Source organism: Poecilia reticulata, chromosome 20 (genome assembly GCF_904066995.2).
Source record: "Poecilia reticulata chromosome 20, P_reticulata-male-v2, whole genome shotgun sequence".
NCBI lineage: Eukaryota > Metazoa > Chordata > Actinopteri > Cyprinodontiformes > Poeciliidae > Poecilia > Poecilia reticulata.
The window spans coordinates 19,578,798-19,595,837 of record NC_088849.1 but is presented as its reverse complement, the minus strand read 5'-3'; the positions used below and the strand labels follow the sequence as shown (position 1 = coordinate 19,595,837).

The 17,040-nt window shown below is 37.4% G+C and overlaps 1 protein-coding gene across 6 annotated transcripts in view; it reads right to left on the bottom strand.

Annotated features, from left to right (window-relative positions):
- slc4a2b (solute carrier family 4 member 2b) overlaps nucleotides 1–17,040 on the bottom strand; it is a 52,864-nt gene that overhangs the window by 8,634 nt on the left and 27,190 nt on the right. For 3 of the 6 annotated variants that reach the window (XM_008396632.3, XM_081601743.1, XM_017301891.2), the window contains 11 exons: nucleotides 15,137–15,308; nucleotides 14,430–14,656; nucleotides 13,417–13,529; nucleotides 11,979–12,199; nucleotides 8,625–8,761; nucleotides 4,983–5,163; nucleotides 4,192–4,327; nucleotides 3,193–3,394; nucleotides 3,012–3,120; nucleotides 2,202–2,386; nucleotides 1,335–1,554 (listed from right to left, as the gene is read on the bottom strand). In XM_008396632.3, coding sequence (XP_008394854.1) covers nucleotides 1,335–1,554; nucleotides 2,202–2,386; nucleotides 3,012–3,120; nucleotides 3,193–3,394; nucleotides 4,192–4,327; nucleotides 4,983–5,163; nucleotides 8,625–8,761; nucleotides 11,979–12,199; nucleotides 13,417–13,529; nucleotides 14,430–14,656; nucleotides 15,137–15,308 — 1,903 coding nt within the window. Of the gene's footprint in view, nucleotides 1–1,334; nucleotides 1,555–2,201; nucleotides 2,387–3,011; nucleotides 3,121–3,192; nucleotides 3,395–4,191; nucleotides 4,328–4,982; nucleotides 5,164–7,215; nucleotides 7,322–8,624; nucleotides 8,762–11,978; nucleotides 12,200–13,416; nucleotides 13,530–14,429; nucleotides 14,657–15,136; nucleotides 15,309–17,040 lie in introns of those variants that run through there. The other 3 variants (XM_081601745.1, XM_008396633.3, XM_081601744.1) reach the window with 3 other exon arrangements.

Here is a 17,040-nt window from a genome sequence, read left to right as displayed (position 1 = left end):
ATATGTAGTGACTGTCAGACTTTTACATGCATAAATCACATAAATCATTATTTTTCTGTGCTTCAACTTAATGGGTCACTATTTATTTTACAGTTCTTATTACAAGAAATGTTAGAATTAATTTAAATTAGGGCTGTGTAATAATAGCGATTTTGCGATATATATTGATATATTCTTTCCTAGAAAAAAATTTATATTCATCCGCAAGTATCGTAACATCCAACTGTCGCCTTGCTCACTCACTGCTTGGTTCCCTGGGAGAGTGATTAGGTCATCAGGTTTAGAGTGAGTCCTTCAGATGTTAAGTGTCAAGGTTAAAAAGGTATCAAACTATTCAGAGCAGGTACTTGGTGCACTTTATTTACTTTACAAATGCATATAAGCTACAGTTTTTACTGTTTCAATTAAAAGAAACATATTTTCTCACCACCACTTTGATTCATTTTGTCCAGCTGTTGACTTTAAGTCTGCATCCATGTCCAACTAGAGCCAGGCATTGTGTAGTTGGTGCTTTTAATCAGTTTTCAGTTAAATTAATATAATCCAACTCTATACGTCACAAAATGTCACCAAAATCTCTCTGTCTCTCTAAAAGCTTTCAGAAAATCACAAAAATGTATTGAATTGTATCGCTTGCTGAATATCGCAATATATATCGTATCGTGAGCAGAATACCGTGTATCGTATCGTGAGATTATTGTATTACTACAGCCCTAATTTAAATATATTGGTTTTTCTTTTTTTCCTTGTATGGTTTAGCGAAGGGCCGGTCAAACTGTTGGCGTCAGATGAAGGAAATAATTCAGGAATGATAAGCTGAGGGACATTCATCCATATATTAATTAGGGTGTAGGTATATATTTGAGCTTGTATCATATTCATGACCTGTATGGTTTAAGAAAAATCCACAATCAACTAAAACTTGGGCAACCAGTCCCTTTTTTATTGTTTATAAATTTTTTTGTAGCTTTAGTCCAACCTTGAATTTTTAAAATTTGTTTTTATGCAACAAGTTACCTTAAAAATGGAATTTTGGGTTTTTATTACTTATCATAATAATAGCCATCCAATCATCTAAAACAGAAATAATCGCTAAAAATGAAACTCTCCGAATGAAATATGTGATTGATTTACTAATATAAATCAACATTGCAATGATATTCTAACTTGTTCACAAAATGGTAACCATGGTGACACAGGCAGCATATTCATGAAAGTTGTAAGTGTATATATATTGCAAAGTATTAAATAGTGATCATTTGACCAGTTCGCTGTTGGAACATAATGGTCCTTAACACGATAAAATAATGTTTTCCCTTGACTGAAGAGCTGACCTTTGTCCTTGAAGCTTTTCGGCTCTTTAGCCAGCAGCTTGACCTGCTCTTGTTCTTCCCTCTTACGGAGCATTTCTCTCTGGAAGCGAGCAACAGAGCGAAGCAGCTCATCGTCGCCCATCTCCGATGGCGGCAGAACGATACTGCAGTCCAAGAAGCTGTTGATGGCATTCAGCAGGTCATGCCTGTCGTCCGCCAGGTAAGCTGCCTCATGAAATTTCTGAGGACAAAAGAAATATGCACAAAAATCAACTCATGTGTTATTTAGGGTTTGTTTCACCAATGCACTGCTTGGGTTTTCAGCACGCCCGACCAAGGCCGCCATCTTGTGGCGTATTTGAGTGAGTTTCACAGTTTCTATTTAGTTGGACTTTATATTCAGGTAAGTTTTATGACTGAATATAAGGGTCACACAACACCAGAATAAAGCTGTTAATTGTTTGAAAACGTTTGTGACGATAATATTGAATAGAAAGTTAATCTTTTAACACATCAGCATCAAATCATTAGCAGATCAAAGAAAGATCAACACAAATTGAGCTTATTACATCAGATCCTGATAACTAAGCTTTTTTCCCCTCATTAAAACTTTTTTTTCTTAATTTAAGATGTTTCTGGTGAAACTGCATAATTTTTCAGCTAATATGATGACTACTTTCTAGTAATTAAACAAAAATTCTCGTAGCCTGGTTCTAATTCTCCATCATGCAACTTGGAGAAGGGATGACTAAGACTAAAACAAATGGCACTGTTTGAAAATATTTCCTGTAATTTCTTTAGAAAGAAAACAAGCAAAATCAACTAAACTGAGATCTGGCATGGGAAGCCCAGCCCCAGATAACAGCATTCATTTATTGTTCTGCTCACCTTGTCAGACATGAGGGTGGAGATTGAGCGTCCAATCTGATGGTAGTCCATGCTGGTGGTTGGAGGTCCAAGCAGAACGAAGAGGAATCTGACGGGAACAGGAACTTCCAGAACGGACTCCAGCTCCACCGCCTCCTGGAGCCTCACGAACGCCATGGTGGGCTGCTCCAGGAAGTCCACGCAACCTGGAAAAACACAACAAAAAAAGCCATAGGAGTATTAAAACAGATGTCTTTTTGTTTTTTATTGCTTCCATTTGGGTCTCAACTCCTTCTAAAAACAAGAACTTAAAAAAAAAAAAGGAAACTAACATTTTCTGGCAGTAAGTTAATGTTTTGCTGTCTAGAAAGCGAGTCGTTTCAAAAACCTCCAAAATGTAATGCTACAAATCAGCAGGCACTGCGCCGTTACCTAGCAACACAAGCAGAGTTCCAGCATGTTTGTTCAGCTGGTTTTACTGCTGTGTGTGCTGTAAAATTTGTCGTTGACTAATCTAACTCCTTTTCAAAGTTGTAAGGTTGTATTTTTGTGGATCTGTTCATAGTCACTTTCATGTGACTGCTAACGTTAAGTTGGGGTTTTTGGCCAGCAGCAGTTTATCTGGATTTAAAGTGACAGGAGGCCCTGATAAAGCGCCATAAGAAAGTAGCTCAAAATATCAGAACTGAGCAGACTGAAATTTCATTATCCAAAAATGATTTTGTGAAAAAATATGTGTTATATTTAGACATAGACCTAACCTAACCTATTTAAAGTAGAACCAGAGCACATAAAAAAGGTAACATTTGGTTTTGGATATGAACAACTTACCCACAAGAACCACGGTGGCCTCAGCGTTTTCTGGAATCTTCTCCAGCAACTTCAGCTCATGTTTGGACTTGGATCGATGCATGCCCGGCCCGAGACTCGGCTCCTTCTGCTGAAAACCCAACAACACGGACGATGAAATGTGAGCGAGAGCCTCCACCAGCCGGGGGGAACCCAGACGTACCTGTGGCTCGTTCCTGTCGATGTCGATGCGAGCGTCATTGTCCATCTCGGACTTGACGGTTCCCATGAGCGGGTCGGTCACAGACGGCTCCAGCTGATGGTTGTGGTTGGCGGCAAGGTGGTGCGGTAAAAGGCTGCCGAGGCTGGCTGCTGAGATGTTTCTGGGGAAATGGCTAACGTGCTCCTTTTCATCGCTCGGGTGACTTTGGGGGGCAGCAAAAGGGAGAGAGAGGTTGAGCAAGAGGAAGAGGGGCAGAGACCAAGCATGAAGCCATCTACTAGCAGGAAGCAGCAGAGAGGGAAAAAAAACTTTAAGGACAGAAGAAACAGCAGATTTAACGTACAAGTATTGGTAACGTTGCATCTTTAGGGCCTTTTGGAGACCCTGGAATAGTTTTGTGGCTCCCACTTAGGCAATAAGCTCAACAATTTTCATTTGCATGATTTATCGTTTTTCTCTTTCTACCAAATACTGGATGATAAGTCTTCAGTTTGGTGCTTTAGTCTCAACTATCCCTTTTTTGAAGGACAGTTTTGTTTACAGAGACTTTATAACTAATTTTATTTGTTTCTGTCATTTTGTTTATTTTGAATATTTAAAATGTCTTCCTGTTACAGCGTTAAATGTTGGTCTTTGAGAGTATGTTATTGCATTCGTATTACCAAAACTGTGTCATAAATTATCGTGTATCGCAATAACGTCTGGGGCAACTTATCGTCCAGCAAAATTTGTTATTGTGGCAGACCTACTTCCACTCCAGGAGCTGTAAAGAAAAGAGCTTAAGAGGATGCATTAGTCTGGTTTTAAGAGGAATCATCCACTGAATAAATGAACAGAAAATAAAGGCTGCTTCTTCCTAAAATTGAGATTTTGCTGTAAAAGTTAAATTTAGTTAGTAATATCTGATACTACTGATTAGTTTAGGACTTTTAAAGGGGGGACAAAGAGAGTATTGTCAGCAATCTGTGATAAAATCAAAGGTTTACTTCATCCTTCTACCTGTGTTTAAGCAGCAGAGCTCGCAGGACGTTGGATCTGTCCTCCGCTTTGATCTGGTCGGAAATGATCATCTGCTCCACCACCTGGTGGGCGATACCCGGCAGAGTCTTCTGGTCCAAATCCAGCAGCACCGCACCTGTAAACGCAGACAGAACGCGTTTCACTGCTGCCAGGTAAGCAGCATTCGTTACAGGAAAATCAAAGCACTTTCAAGATGAAGTTTTCAAACTTTTCCTGCACCACTTTGGTGATAAATTACAGAAGAGTTTCAGTTCACGATTGCATGATAGAATCTGTTACTTTTATGATAGTATTGTACATCAGGGAAAGGTAAATCACTATATAACATGTTCTGAAATGTCTCCCTTACTCCCTATAAACCTGAATGGTCTGAAAAGGCTAAAAATAAAAAATAAAAAATATTCTCACCAAGTTTTCTGGCATTTAGAAAATATAAATTATTTTGGTAATTTTAACTGATCTGAAACGAGAGAAGTTGGGTCTGATTTGGATTCAGACAGTGAGAAAAAAAATGTTTGATCTAATAAGAAAAAAAATTGTCTGATTTAACTTCGGAAAGAGACGATGAGAAGAAATTAGTCTTCATCTGTAAATAATGGTTCCCAATTTAAGGCTTTTCAGATGTTAGATTTATTACAAAACTGCACAGTTTGATTTCTGTATAAAGTCCTTGAAAGTGTTTGGTACTAAAGCACTTTCCAAACATTGAAAGCAACAGAGTGAAATTAAAATATTTCCAAGGAATTGGGTGAAGTTTGTCGTGGTTTTACCGTGGGAGATGGTCCGCCTGAGCTCCAGCAGACTGCGGAAAGACAGCGACGCCACATGCGGTTTCCCCCAACGGTCCGTTTCCTCCTCCACGTCCTCCTCAAACTTGATCCAACGAGCCGTCTCCTTCCACTGCATCTCCTGGTTCTTGTCCATCGTCAGCTCGTTGAGCTCCACAAACACCTGCATATGCCAAACAGCCATGTTAAACAGCCAGGCAGACATTCACACTCAGCATGGTTGCCATAGATTTGATTGGGCTTGTGATTATTTGAACTTTTAATTTGGGGATTTCCGGGTCAGAATAGCAAACGCAGCTCCAAATATATACATGTTCATATAGCAGGTTGCAGAGACTTTTCACTTGTTTTGTAGTCATCAACAAGGTCTTGGCAAACTGAAAAAGTGAGATTTATCACAATGAATTGATTATTGAATAATTGATTAGTCATTAACTGGAGCACAGATTCTAAAAATGTCCATTTACTGAAACACCGACATACTCAAAGCGATAATTAAGTTAAAACTGTACATAAATGCATACATTTAGCATTTAAGATAATAAAAAACTAAACATGTTATACCTAGAACTTCTCAAGTGGCAGCTTTAGCTTTGCCTGGTTTAAATTTGGTTTAAAAAGACTTTTATGCACCTTTTGCTATCCAATTATTAATCTAGAAAAAGGGAACAGATCAGTTCTACAATGTCAACCAGAAAGGATCGAGCTTTTCACAAATTGATGTTGGAAATGTTTTCTTTTTAGCTGCAGATGCATCCTTTGTTACAAATAATGAAGCGTTCTCTAAAGAAAATAAAATTTTATTGCCTAAAATAAAATGACTTAGAATGCCAAGTCATTTTATTTTCGGCAATAAAATTTAATTTTATTAAATTAGAGAGGATGAAAATTTTATTTTCTTATGTTTATTTGCATCTTTTAGTGTTTCTAATATTGCAATTGAGTGAAAAATCTCCAGAATGTACCAATTTTTATACGATTAATCATCAGATTAATTGATTATTACAATGATAAGTTAGTTGACGCTCTAATTTAAATCCAGTTTTTATATTAAGGTTGAAGCAGTTTTAGTTTAAGATTAAACCCAGATGAAATTCAAACCGACACAGCCATTGTTATTTTTTCAGAATCATGTAACTTCTGTGTCACTGCAACACAAGAAAAGTTCAAATAAACCAATAAAAGCCCTGGATTAATGACAAAAATGACCAAACAAAATCAAACATGTGCCAAACGTTCAGTCAAGAGAAAATGATCCATATTTGATTCGGAGGTTAACGAGCTTCTGCTCAAGAAACCAACCAGCAGAGAGGATGCTTAGAAGGGAACCAAGCGAGCAGCTGATCCGGTTACTCCTATTTTTTAACTTCATACTCAACACGAGTTAAAAAGTAAAACTCAAAAACCACAAATTGTGACTTTAGCCATTTCTGTAATGTTCTGAAATGAATCTAATGACTTAAAATGTTTCTTTAGGCGCTCTCAGTTTTGGAAACAGTGAATATTGTTCCCCACCGTTGAATCCTTCGAGTTTAGTTTAGTGATGTCAGTTAGCCCAAAGCCGCCATCTTGTTTTACAGCTTCAATTTATTTGGACTTTAAATTCAGGTAAACTCTCAGACAAAGCATTTGGGCCAGGTTATGATTAACATGATGAACATCAAATTATCAGTTGCATAACTTTGAAAGACTTTATTTCCATGATATTTTCAAAGAATCACACAAACTGAGCTATAAAAAACTTTTTTTCTGATTGAAAATGTCATTTAAAAAAAACAATTTGCTGATAAGATTGTGTATTTATCCTGTAAATATGATTATACTCCCATAAATAAACAGCCTGACCCCAATACTGATTGAAATAACAGCCACTTTTTGAAAACATTGCCATTTCTAATATCTTTTTTTAGAACAGAAAAAATATCTAAAACAATTTTATTTTTAAGTCACATCGCCCAGCCCTAGTGGAAGCCAATATTTTAAAAACAATGCTCCAGCATGTAAGGAAAACCCGTAAAAGGTCCGTTTCCGCTCTTTCTTCGCTGGTTGTTAGGAGGTTAAATGAACACCATGCTGGTCAGTGTCAGCCCAGAATAATCCCACACCAGAAGAAGAAAAAAAAAAAAAAAAAAAAAAAAACAGCTCCTCTGCAGCCGCTGCATGCCTGTCAAACCACACAGGTCAACGCTAACTCTGGCCGGTCACCCAGCCTCACCTTCTGGTACCGGGCCATTTGACCGGGGTCCATGTTCAGCAGGATGCCGTCGGGCCGCGAGGCGGAGCGGTACAGAACCACCGGTACGGGCTGGAGGAGAGGACTCAAACAGTGAGCCGACCCAGCAGAGCCACGCTTTTAAAGACGCCTAAATCTCATCACACACACCTGACAGGAGCTTGTACGAGAATGCGTGTCCGTATTAATAAAACAGATTCCCTCATGTTTTTTTTTTTTCCCTCCTCCCAGTATCTGGTTACTCTGAGCTTCTCTCCCGTCTCGGCGCGTGAAAGGAAAGAACTCATTCATTCATTTTTAATCATCTCCCTGTCGCTTCTACAAAAGAGGCCGAGCAAAACTAAACCCGAGACGGACAGACGGGGTTAAAACGGTCGCCACAATTTGTTAGCCATTTCAAACCGATTTGAACATTAAAACATGTTTTAGAGCTAAATTTTTCCATATTCAGGAGTAAATGTTAACTTTCCTTCCACTTTCCAGATGCTTTTCAAACTGTTTCACATACAGTATTTATCCAGAAAGTGAGTTAGCAAGAATAGAAAACAAATTCAGATTGTTTTCAGAGAAATGACTGAAGAAAAAGAAGAAATTAGCCATCAGAGTAAATAAAACATGAGTTCTTTAAGTTACTGATCAGAAAATTATTCACTTTAGATTTTTCCTTCATTATTATTGGATCATGACACGTGATCAATATCAACAGATATTATAAACGTTTGATAGAATATTCAATAATTTCACTGAACTCTGATCCAGAAGCAAGTTGCCAGGTAACCGATCCTTGGTTACCTAGCAACAACTTGTGGAGTATCTGACCAGCAGCAGTCTAAGGTTTTGCCTCTGTGTTTTATACCTGCTTTAAAACAAACAAAGTGGAGTGAAGACTGTAGATAAAAGAAAGATCATGCCAACAGTTTGGCAGAATTTCAGATATTTAAAATAAAAAACTAATGAATAATCTATAGACTAATATGAAACACTTCTATATTGATATGTTTTTTTCATCCAGCCCCATTATCAGGTAATGTACAATCCTACTCCATCTTTATTAAATCAAAAACAAATTTCCCAAAAGATATTTGTTGTTTTTACTCAAATATTTTTTGTGTAATTAGAAAAATTACACAAAAAATAAAATCCTGCCCCAACAACCCCGGGCAGGATTTAACAAAAAGATCATATCTAAACAAATTTCAGTTTCAGTGTAGCAATTTAAAAGCAAATAAGACCAAAAATGTTTTTAAAAAGTTCCTAATGTTGACTAAAAGTGATGGATGTTACGGTATTTGGGAATGTTGAGGATGAAAATGAGGAAAATCGTCCTCCAGCTTTGGGAAAACGTCTTCAGCCCCATTAAAAGCCCAGAACGGTCCAGTGAAAAGTCTCACCTCGTGTGGGGTGCGGTCCTGCTTTTTGCTGCGAGTCGTTGGCTTTTTGTGGTCTTTGCCGATGTGCACCTTCTGCCCCTTGGTGCTCTTCCTGACCAGGTGTCTGCGCACGCCGGGAACATCCTCAAATCGATGACCTGGGGGAACAAAATGACAAAAACTTTGACTGGAGTCTAAAAAAACGTGATTGTTTTTACAATATTTTCACTAAAAAGCAGAATACATGATTCCCTGAGCATCCTCGCTGGTTGCTGCAGCCTTGCACCTTTAAACCAAATCTCTGCCCACCTGGTCAAGGGCCTCCTGGCCTTTTTGTTTCTACAGCAGGGAGTAGAGTTACCCATGCTGGCAGCACACCAGGCATTGAAAAGCAGAGAAAGGACAGTTGCACTGGGTAACTCGGACAAAAACGGCAAACAGAAACCGTTCTGAACTCAAAGATCAGTGGACCTGCTCACAATTATGGCCGATTCGTTTCAGTTGTAGCAATCAATGAAAGAAAACATAGTTGCATTAACAGCAAACGAGCATTACAAGAAAATGGTTGCAATTAACGGACAAATTAACTGGAGATCATTTGGATGGAGAAAGTATTTAAAATGCAAGGAAAGAACAGCCTCTGTCGATCGGTTCATGGTGGCAAAGTTGACTATACACGACTCAAAAGATTCTATTTTAACTTTAGAAACCAAACCTGATGATAAACTTTGTTATTATTATGGAAGAGGGACAGGGCCACAAATCGAAACAATTAAAAATCTGACTTTTTCAAAATTCTTACTCTAATCTCCTGAGATCAAAAGTCAGAAATCTGAGAGAGAAAAAAGGTCAAAATTCTGAGGAAAGAAAATTCTCAGAATCCTTAAAAAAATAAAAAATAAAATAATTGAGAAAAGAATGAGGAAAATTTCAATTTCTGAGAAAAATAGGGAAAGAAATAAGAAAATTGAGAAAAAAAATCCCTCAGTGGCCCTAATTCTGTATTAAACAGATAAATTATCATTTATTATGTTCTCAGTTTGTGTATTTTTGTTTCTTTGCACTTCATACCATTTAATTTTTATTTTCGCTTAAATTATTCTACTTTGCATTTCAAACATTGTAATCTTTCCCTGGAAAACAAAGCCGTAATTGTTTTTTATTATTATTATTATGACGCACAGAGATATTTATCTTTTCTTCTTAAGAAACTGGCATTATGATATTGAGACAGGATGTTTTGTAAAATGTGCTTTATTGTGAATCAATGAAGCAAAAAAGGGAGAAAAAAAACTCTTGCAGCAACATTTTAACAAAATTAACTTATGTGAACTTTGACAAATGTAACAGAAAAGCTTTTAATGTTCGACATCAAAGTGCCGACTCATAAGTAAATAAAAATACTTTAATCTCTGCCTTGTTTGCACCAAACCCTCCTCTACAAGATTCAGGTTTTATCCAGAAGTCGCTCCATGATGTCTGCAGGTTGCATCAAAGTAAAAAAAAAAAAAAAAAAGTTTCCAGACCCCCCCCCCCCCCAACATCAGAAAGCATCAAAGAGAAGAGGTGTTAATTTGCTGAAGTTGAACAGAAGTAATTCCTGTTGTTGAGCAGCAGCCAGAGACAAAGGCTCTTTCCCAGGATGATTTATGGGAGCGGATAAAAGACGACGTGATGAAGAACGTCTAACGAAGCGGTTTGCACGCTCAGCTCGTCATCTCAAAGCCGCAAAAAGGACTGATTATCAAACCCGCACTTAATTTGGCCTTCATGTCGACTTGACGTGTTTCGCTCAGAGGTCAGAAGCTGAGGTCCAGGTTTCCCCATTAGCCACCATGCTGGATCAGGCTTAAATCCTGAGGGCCTCAGCTGACAGCAGGAACGCCTAATTTAATAACGAAGGCCTGTTTCTAATTAGTCGCTGCTCTCCGCTGAGGGGTCGGCTTCTTGACGTAAATCACCTCGGCCCCTCGACGGCGGCGCTGGCTGAGCTAGGGGCCGGTGTGGAGGGGCCCCGCACCGCAGCGAGGCGGGGAACAGAAGGAGGCTTCACCTCTGCGGTCCTGGAGAAATCTGAGGATCTCCTAAGCCAGGATTTGATTACACCACTGATGGAGGAATGAAGGTGCATCAAAGACGACGAGCTGGCATTGATTTAAACACTCTGACAAATGAAGTGCCAGGTATTAAAACGCCATGACGCACAAATACCGGTCAGAAGATACTAAAGCACGAGAACGCAGGAGGTTCCTGCAGGATCAAGACGCACCAACATGTGTCAGTGTAATTAATCCACAATGAAAGGATAACTTTCATTTTAATCTTTCAATAAATCACATATTCATAATCACCCTTCATTACACAAAAACAAAATCTTACCAAGTATTTTTTTGATTCGTTTCTATTGTAAATATCTCACTACGTTTGAAATAAGACGAAACTAACTTACAAGAAACATTTCAGCAAAATATAGGAACTTCTTTTAGGTCAATAATTCCTTAATATGACATTAAACCACACTGAAAAGGACATGTTAAAACAAAAATTAAATACCAGCATATTTGCTAGTTAAGTAATGAAAACAGAAAATGTCACTTTGTTTTATTCATATAGACATGAAGTTTTAAACATAATCTATCATATTTCACCCTCATCAAAAAGGTTTGGTAGTAGATTGTAATTCTGAAGTGCAAATGAAATTATAGTAAAATTATATTAGGCCTTCAACACCAATAGACAAACATAAAAAAGTGGGAGGATAATATTACCTCACTGATTTGACATTTTTGTTTGAAAATTGTAGCTGACATCAAGTATGTTTTGTTTTTTTATTCATATTATTATTTGAAACGTTATAATTGTCTTAATGTTTTTTTTTTAATCAAACTAACTTTTTATTTGTTGTTCTACCATTGATTTGTGATCTTATTAAGCATTTTGGTCACTGAGGTTGTAAATATTTCATATAAAATTTGACTTGAGGTAAAACATTGAAAAAATGGCACAAAATACAAAAATCTGTTTAATCAATTTTTTAAAATCTTTAATACTTTATTTGAAGGAGTGTGCATAAGATTGACATGCCAATCTTAAAAATGAATATTTATGACTGTTATAAAGTGTCATTCAATAAATAATGACACCCTTAATGCAAAGTTGACTTTTAATAGACTGGATGCAAATTTTAATGCAATTTTGCTTTAAAAGTGTCATTATTTACCAAATGACACTTCCTGAAACATTCATATTTATTACAGGCATCACGTGAGTCTTATGCACACCTTCAGATAAAATGTAAGCAAATCTTTTCTAGTTGCTGAACTTTTAAAATCGTTGATAAAATTCTGATCTTCAACTAATTGCGTGATTACTCACTCTTGATGCCGTCCAGGTCGGCGGAGGCCAGCGTCAGGGCTTCGCTCTCGTCCGTGGGGATGCGCTGGTACTTGGCTTGCTCGGCGCCCGTCATGTTGCCCGTCCGTCGGCGCTCCTGCAGGTCGTAGCTGCGGCTGGCGGAGGAGACCCGAAGCAGAGGCGGGTTTTCGGGCGAAGCCGAGCGGGAAACGGGGCTCGGGGAGCTGGGCGAGTCGAGTTTACTGCAGGAAGGGGGAGAAAACGTGGAAATTTGAGATGTTTTTCTAAAGGTATTTTACAAATACACAAACATGCTCACTAACCCGCCGCCTGGAAGTTACTTCCGCAAGACTAAAGTACGCATATTTAATAAAATCTAATTAAATCTTAGCTTAGGTTGCTCTGCAGCCGAACGGAGGAAAGCTTTATGCAGCGTAATCCAGGCTGAGAATAAAACCTCGTCAAGTGGAAAAGTCTGTGTCATGAGGCGGAGTCGACTGTAGAGACAGGTGATTTATGGGCCAATGAGAACAGGATTGCTCTGGTCCTTCAGATGATGCCCAGCAGGCCAACTGCATACCTGAGTCATGGTAACGTACAGAGAGTACCTCAGAGTCTAAGGCGGGCCATAACCTGAGAAATCTCTGCTGGAACATTTTCACCAGGCGATTTTTATTTGTTTATTTTATTCATTAAACTCTCGAGTACTTCTACTTTTACACTACTTCTGCATACTCTGTGCCATATCAGCCGTTTAACTTTTACCAAATTCTACTTATGTGTCTTTTGGCATTTACATCTTCTACAGTTTAGAAATATTCAACTTTTTGTGATCATTGTAACGAATGGAACATCCCATAATTTCTGAAAAATTCTGCGCTCTTCCACAGCTAAATACTACCACATAATTTAAGCTAGAAACTCCATTCGAACTCTTAAATGTAGTCATATCCTTCTAACTACTTCTGTTTTTCAGCTTTTTTTGCATCTTTTACAGATTTCATAAAATTCCTCTTCAAGGTTTTGCTTGTATTATTCTCAGTCTTCAGAAAAACAAAACAAACAAACAAAAAAAACTCTGGCGGAACCTGAAACTGCTGCTGTGCATGTTGCTGAACAGGTTGTTGCTAGGCAACCATAGAATGAGTGAGTTAGTTGTTGCTAGGTAACCAAAGTGAGTGAGTGAGTTGATTCCACAAGCAGCAAACTTTCCAGATTGTTCTGGATCAGAGTTAAGTGAAATTATTCAATTCTATCGATTGTATTATCTATTGATATTGTTATTGATTTATTGTAAACATTTATCTACTCTCTATGGTTTCTGTACACAGAAATGTAAGATGTTCTATTTGATTAGTTCTGACTTTTTTTTTTCTTAGATTGCAGATCCTCTGACAAATGTTTTTATTTACAAACCATAGCAGTTTGTCTTTTATTTAAGGAATAAAACGACACTCACTCGGAGATGGATGCATCTTTGGCTTCTGCACTCACAGGAGACTGGGGAACAATGTTCAGGTCTCGGGTCGAGCTGCCATGTGTCGACATTTGGTCTTCATCCGATAAGAAAAACTAGAGGAAACGAAAAGCGAGAGGTGCGTTCACCTCAGGAACTGCACAGCACAAAGAGCATTTTTTATTCTACTTTCATCGTTTTCCCCTTATGTCTATATTGCATATATTATTTTATTTGCAACATTCTTCTTGCCGTTTATTCTTGAAAAAAAAAAAACTGGCTTCGCTTTAGGAGCCTCTACTAGTTAGATTTGGTTTAGCCTTAAGATGATTTTAAATAATCTGTGTATAGATTTAAAATTGAATAAATATAAAATAATATTTTTTAAAAATCCCATTTAAAGTCTAATCTGAATGACTGAAGTATAAATTGAATCAGTTTTTAATAATTTCTTCCTTAAATAAAATTTGCTGTAATCAAAAAACTGAAATAAAAATAGTACTGAATATGATCAATAAGAACAATATAAAACATATTCTATACTATTTTGTATTGCAGTATAATATAAAATAATAAGCAATGAAGTCAGAAAACAAAGTTATGATTCATAATATTTAATTAGTACAACAGATTATTAGGCCCGCACTAAATTTTTTTTTAAAAAATTACAATAGTCATAATATCACGAGAAAAGCCATAGTATTGCAATTATTTCAGTAATATGACGTTATTCTCATATTTACTTTATTCTCAAAATGTTATGATCTTATTTTATATTATCTCAACTTTAGTCTTTTAGTGCTATGACTGCATACTTTTATTTTCCTATTATGGCCTTAATACTCCGTTGTACAAATTGTTTGGTTTTGTATAAACCAATTCCGTTTTCTTGAATATTTCTGCATCAGTGCTACTTCAAGCTCACCTGCTTAAAAAAAGGTTCAGGTAATTATAATAAGGTTGTAATAAAATATATTTGTAATAACTATCCTGTGAATAAATACTGTGAGCAGTACCTCTACATCTCTCGGTTTCTCAGACTCCGATAGAACAGAATTGGCCTCTATGCTCTCTTCCTCCTCTTCCTCTTCATCCTCCCCTTCCTCTATTGGGCCACTAGAGGGCGCACGGCTGCTTTTATGGTCCTTGTCCTTTTTCCTTTTCTTGCCGCCTTTCTTCCTTCGTCCCTCAGTCGGCAGTTTGGACAGAGGTCGGTGGATGTGACGAGAGTAGTGACGGTGGTCTACGCAAGAAAAACAAAACAGGAGGTGAAGGAGAACTAGGAAAAAAAAAAAAAGAAAAACTGACCACATAGAAACGCTACTGTACTTAGAAATGAGTTTTCACTTTCACCACCTGGCATAAAGATGGCGTCTTATAGACTTAGATAAAAGTTTTCATACTTCAAACTTTAGACTGAAAAAGTGCAACAGAAAATGCCTCATTTTAAGTTTTTTAATCTGAACTGTTTCATTTCTCATCCGTTCTTTACACTTCAAAAGAAAAGTTTCAATACTTCAAAGTTGAGACTAAAAGTGATTTTTGAATCATGTTGCATTTTTAGCGATAAAACCAACTGAATTGTTTCTTCATAGCATTTTTTTTCCCCTTTCATACGTTTTAGAAAACTTTACCAGGGAATAATTATTACTTGGGGAACAATATTCAACAGTTTTAATGTTTGACAGAATGAACAGAGGCAAACTGAATGCTCTGTTCTTACATTCGATGTCCTCCTCATGGTAGGAGTGAAGCAGCTCGTCCGGTACAGAGGCCGCAGGGCGGAGAATGTGCTGGAAACGTTGAACGCCCAAAGCTTTGTTCAGGTCGCCCTCATCCTCCTCTTCCCCCCGGCGTTGGTGACTGTGAAGCGGAGAGGCTGGCGAAGCCTCTGGCTGCAAAAAACATAACAGAATATACGTAAATAAACCCATAACGCAAAGGAGTTTGGATAGAAAAAAAAGGAAGACGCAATGTTTATGTAGAAAGGCACAGCAACAATCTTCGGTCAGAGGTCTCTTCAGATTTGTAGCAAGACTGACTGCTACAAGAGATCCTTCGTACCCATCCAAAACAAGTATTTGATTGTTGAATACTTTATTATTCAAAATACTTAATTTTCTTTTAGGATAAATTAAGTATTTTGAATTGGATTTGATCCCTACACTGTACAGCTCTACTGTGAACAAAAAATACAAAACAAAATGGGAAATAATCTCATTTAACTAGCTTTGTCTACTTTGACTTTAAAAAGTAGGCTAAGAATTATATACATGTTCCTTTGTTTTGTATTTACCATTTGTATTGATTGTATTTATTTACAAAATTTGTCATTTTAACCTTGTTTGTATAAGATTTGCTTTTAGCTGGAAAAGTTACTCTTCATCCAGGGACAACAGATGAAAAATAGCTTTTTGGCTAATTCTTGTGCATTTACAAAAAAATTTATATGTATTGCCTCTAGCAAATGAATGAAAATATTTCTAAATTAGCACCGCAACATCTGATTTTGATCACAAAAAAAATTTAAAAACATTTGGAGGGATTAATCAATGTGAAGAGACGATGAATATTATTTTTTAAATATTTCAATAGTTTGTTAATGGGTTTTATCAGTAAATTCTGGCACAACCGACCCTTTAAAAGCGTTTGTGAACTTGATATGACCCGAGATTACGTGCTTCACTCTTCCTCAAACTCTAGAGGGCGCTGTAGTCCTGTAAGTAACCCCTAACGTTATATGACGGATCCTCGCATGCCTGTGATCTCAAATATGAGCTTTAAACGGGAAACAGCAGCCACGTGCTTCGATCGTTACACTCGTTTCCACGCTGCGGTGTGACTCGGATCACGTGGGTGATACAAGATCAGCATGTTTTCCGCCCACGCAGCCCCGCCGGTGGGATGTTGTGACACGGGTTGATCGACTCCAGCAGCGGGGAATCACGAAGAAGAAGGGTCGCCACGGCAACGCGTAAGGTACGCAAAGACCTTGCTGCAAAACGTAGGTGTCAAAAGTCACCTGATGCTACGTGATAAACTTCTCAGGAACTTGAGTCAGATTCCTGAGATTACCTGGAGTTTAGCATATTTTAAATATCTTTTAGTTTGTGCCGAACATAAAGAAAAATGTATCTCCAACTACATCTTAGTTCAAGCCTCATTTTTAGCAGATGTGTAATAAAGACAATAAGCTCATAAAAATCAATCAGAACATGATAACAGAACTTCCTGTCTGAGCAGGAAGTTGCGTGGTTCCTCCTTCGCTCCACATACATCCCAGATGTTTTCATGCATAAATACAGTGTGTGTGTGGGGGGAATGAGTCCCATAAAAACCCAACTAGCTGTTATACAGTGACAACAGGTTTTACAATAAACACCAAGGAGAGGGGAAGTTCAAAACTAACCTGCAGAAGTTTAAACATGCTTAAACATTAAGTATTGACCCCAAATCAGCTGCTACTTCATAGCTGCATGGTAATTCACCTCAAGTATATTAGAAATATACTTAAATATATTTTAAGTACATTTATATACTTAAAAGTATATAAATATATGAATTATTCTGCTTTAAACTAGATTTTAAGCTAATGAACTGCGGTTTGTTTCCCATCTTTGTGCCCTT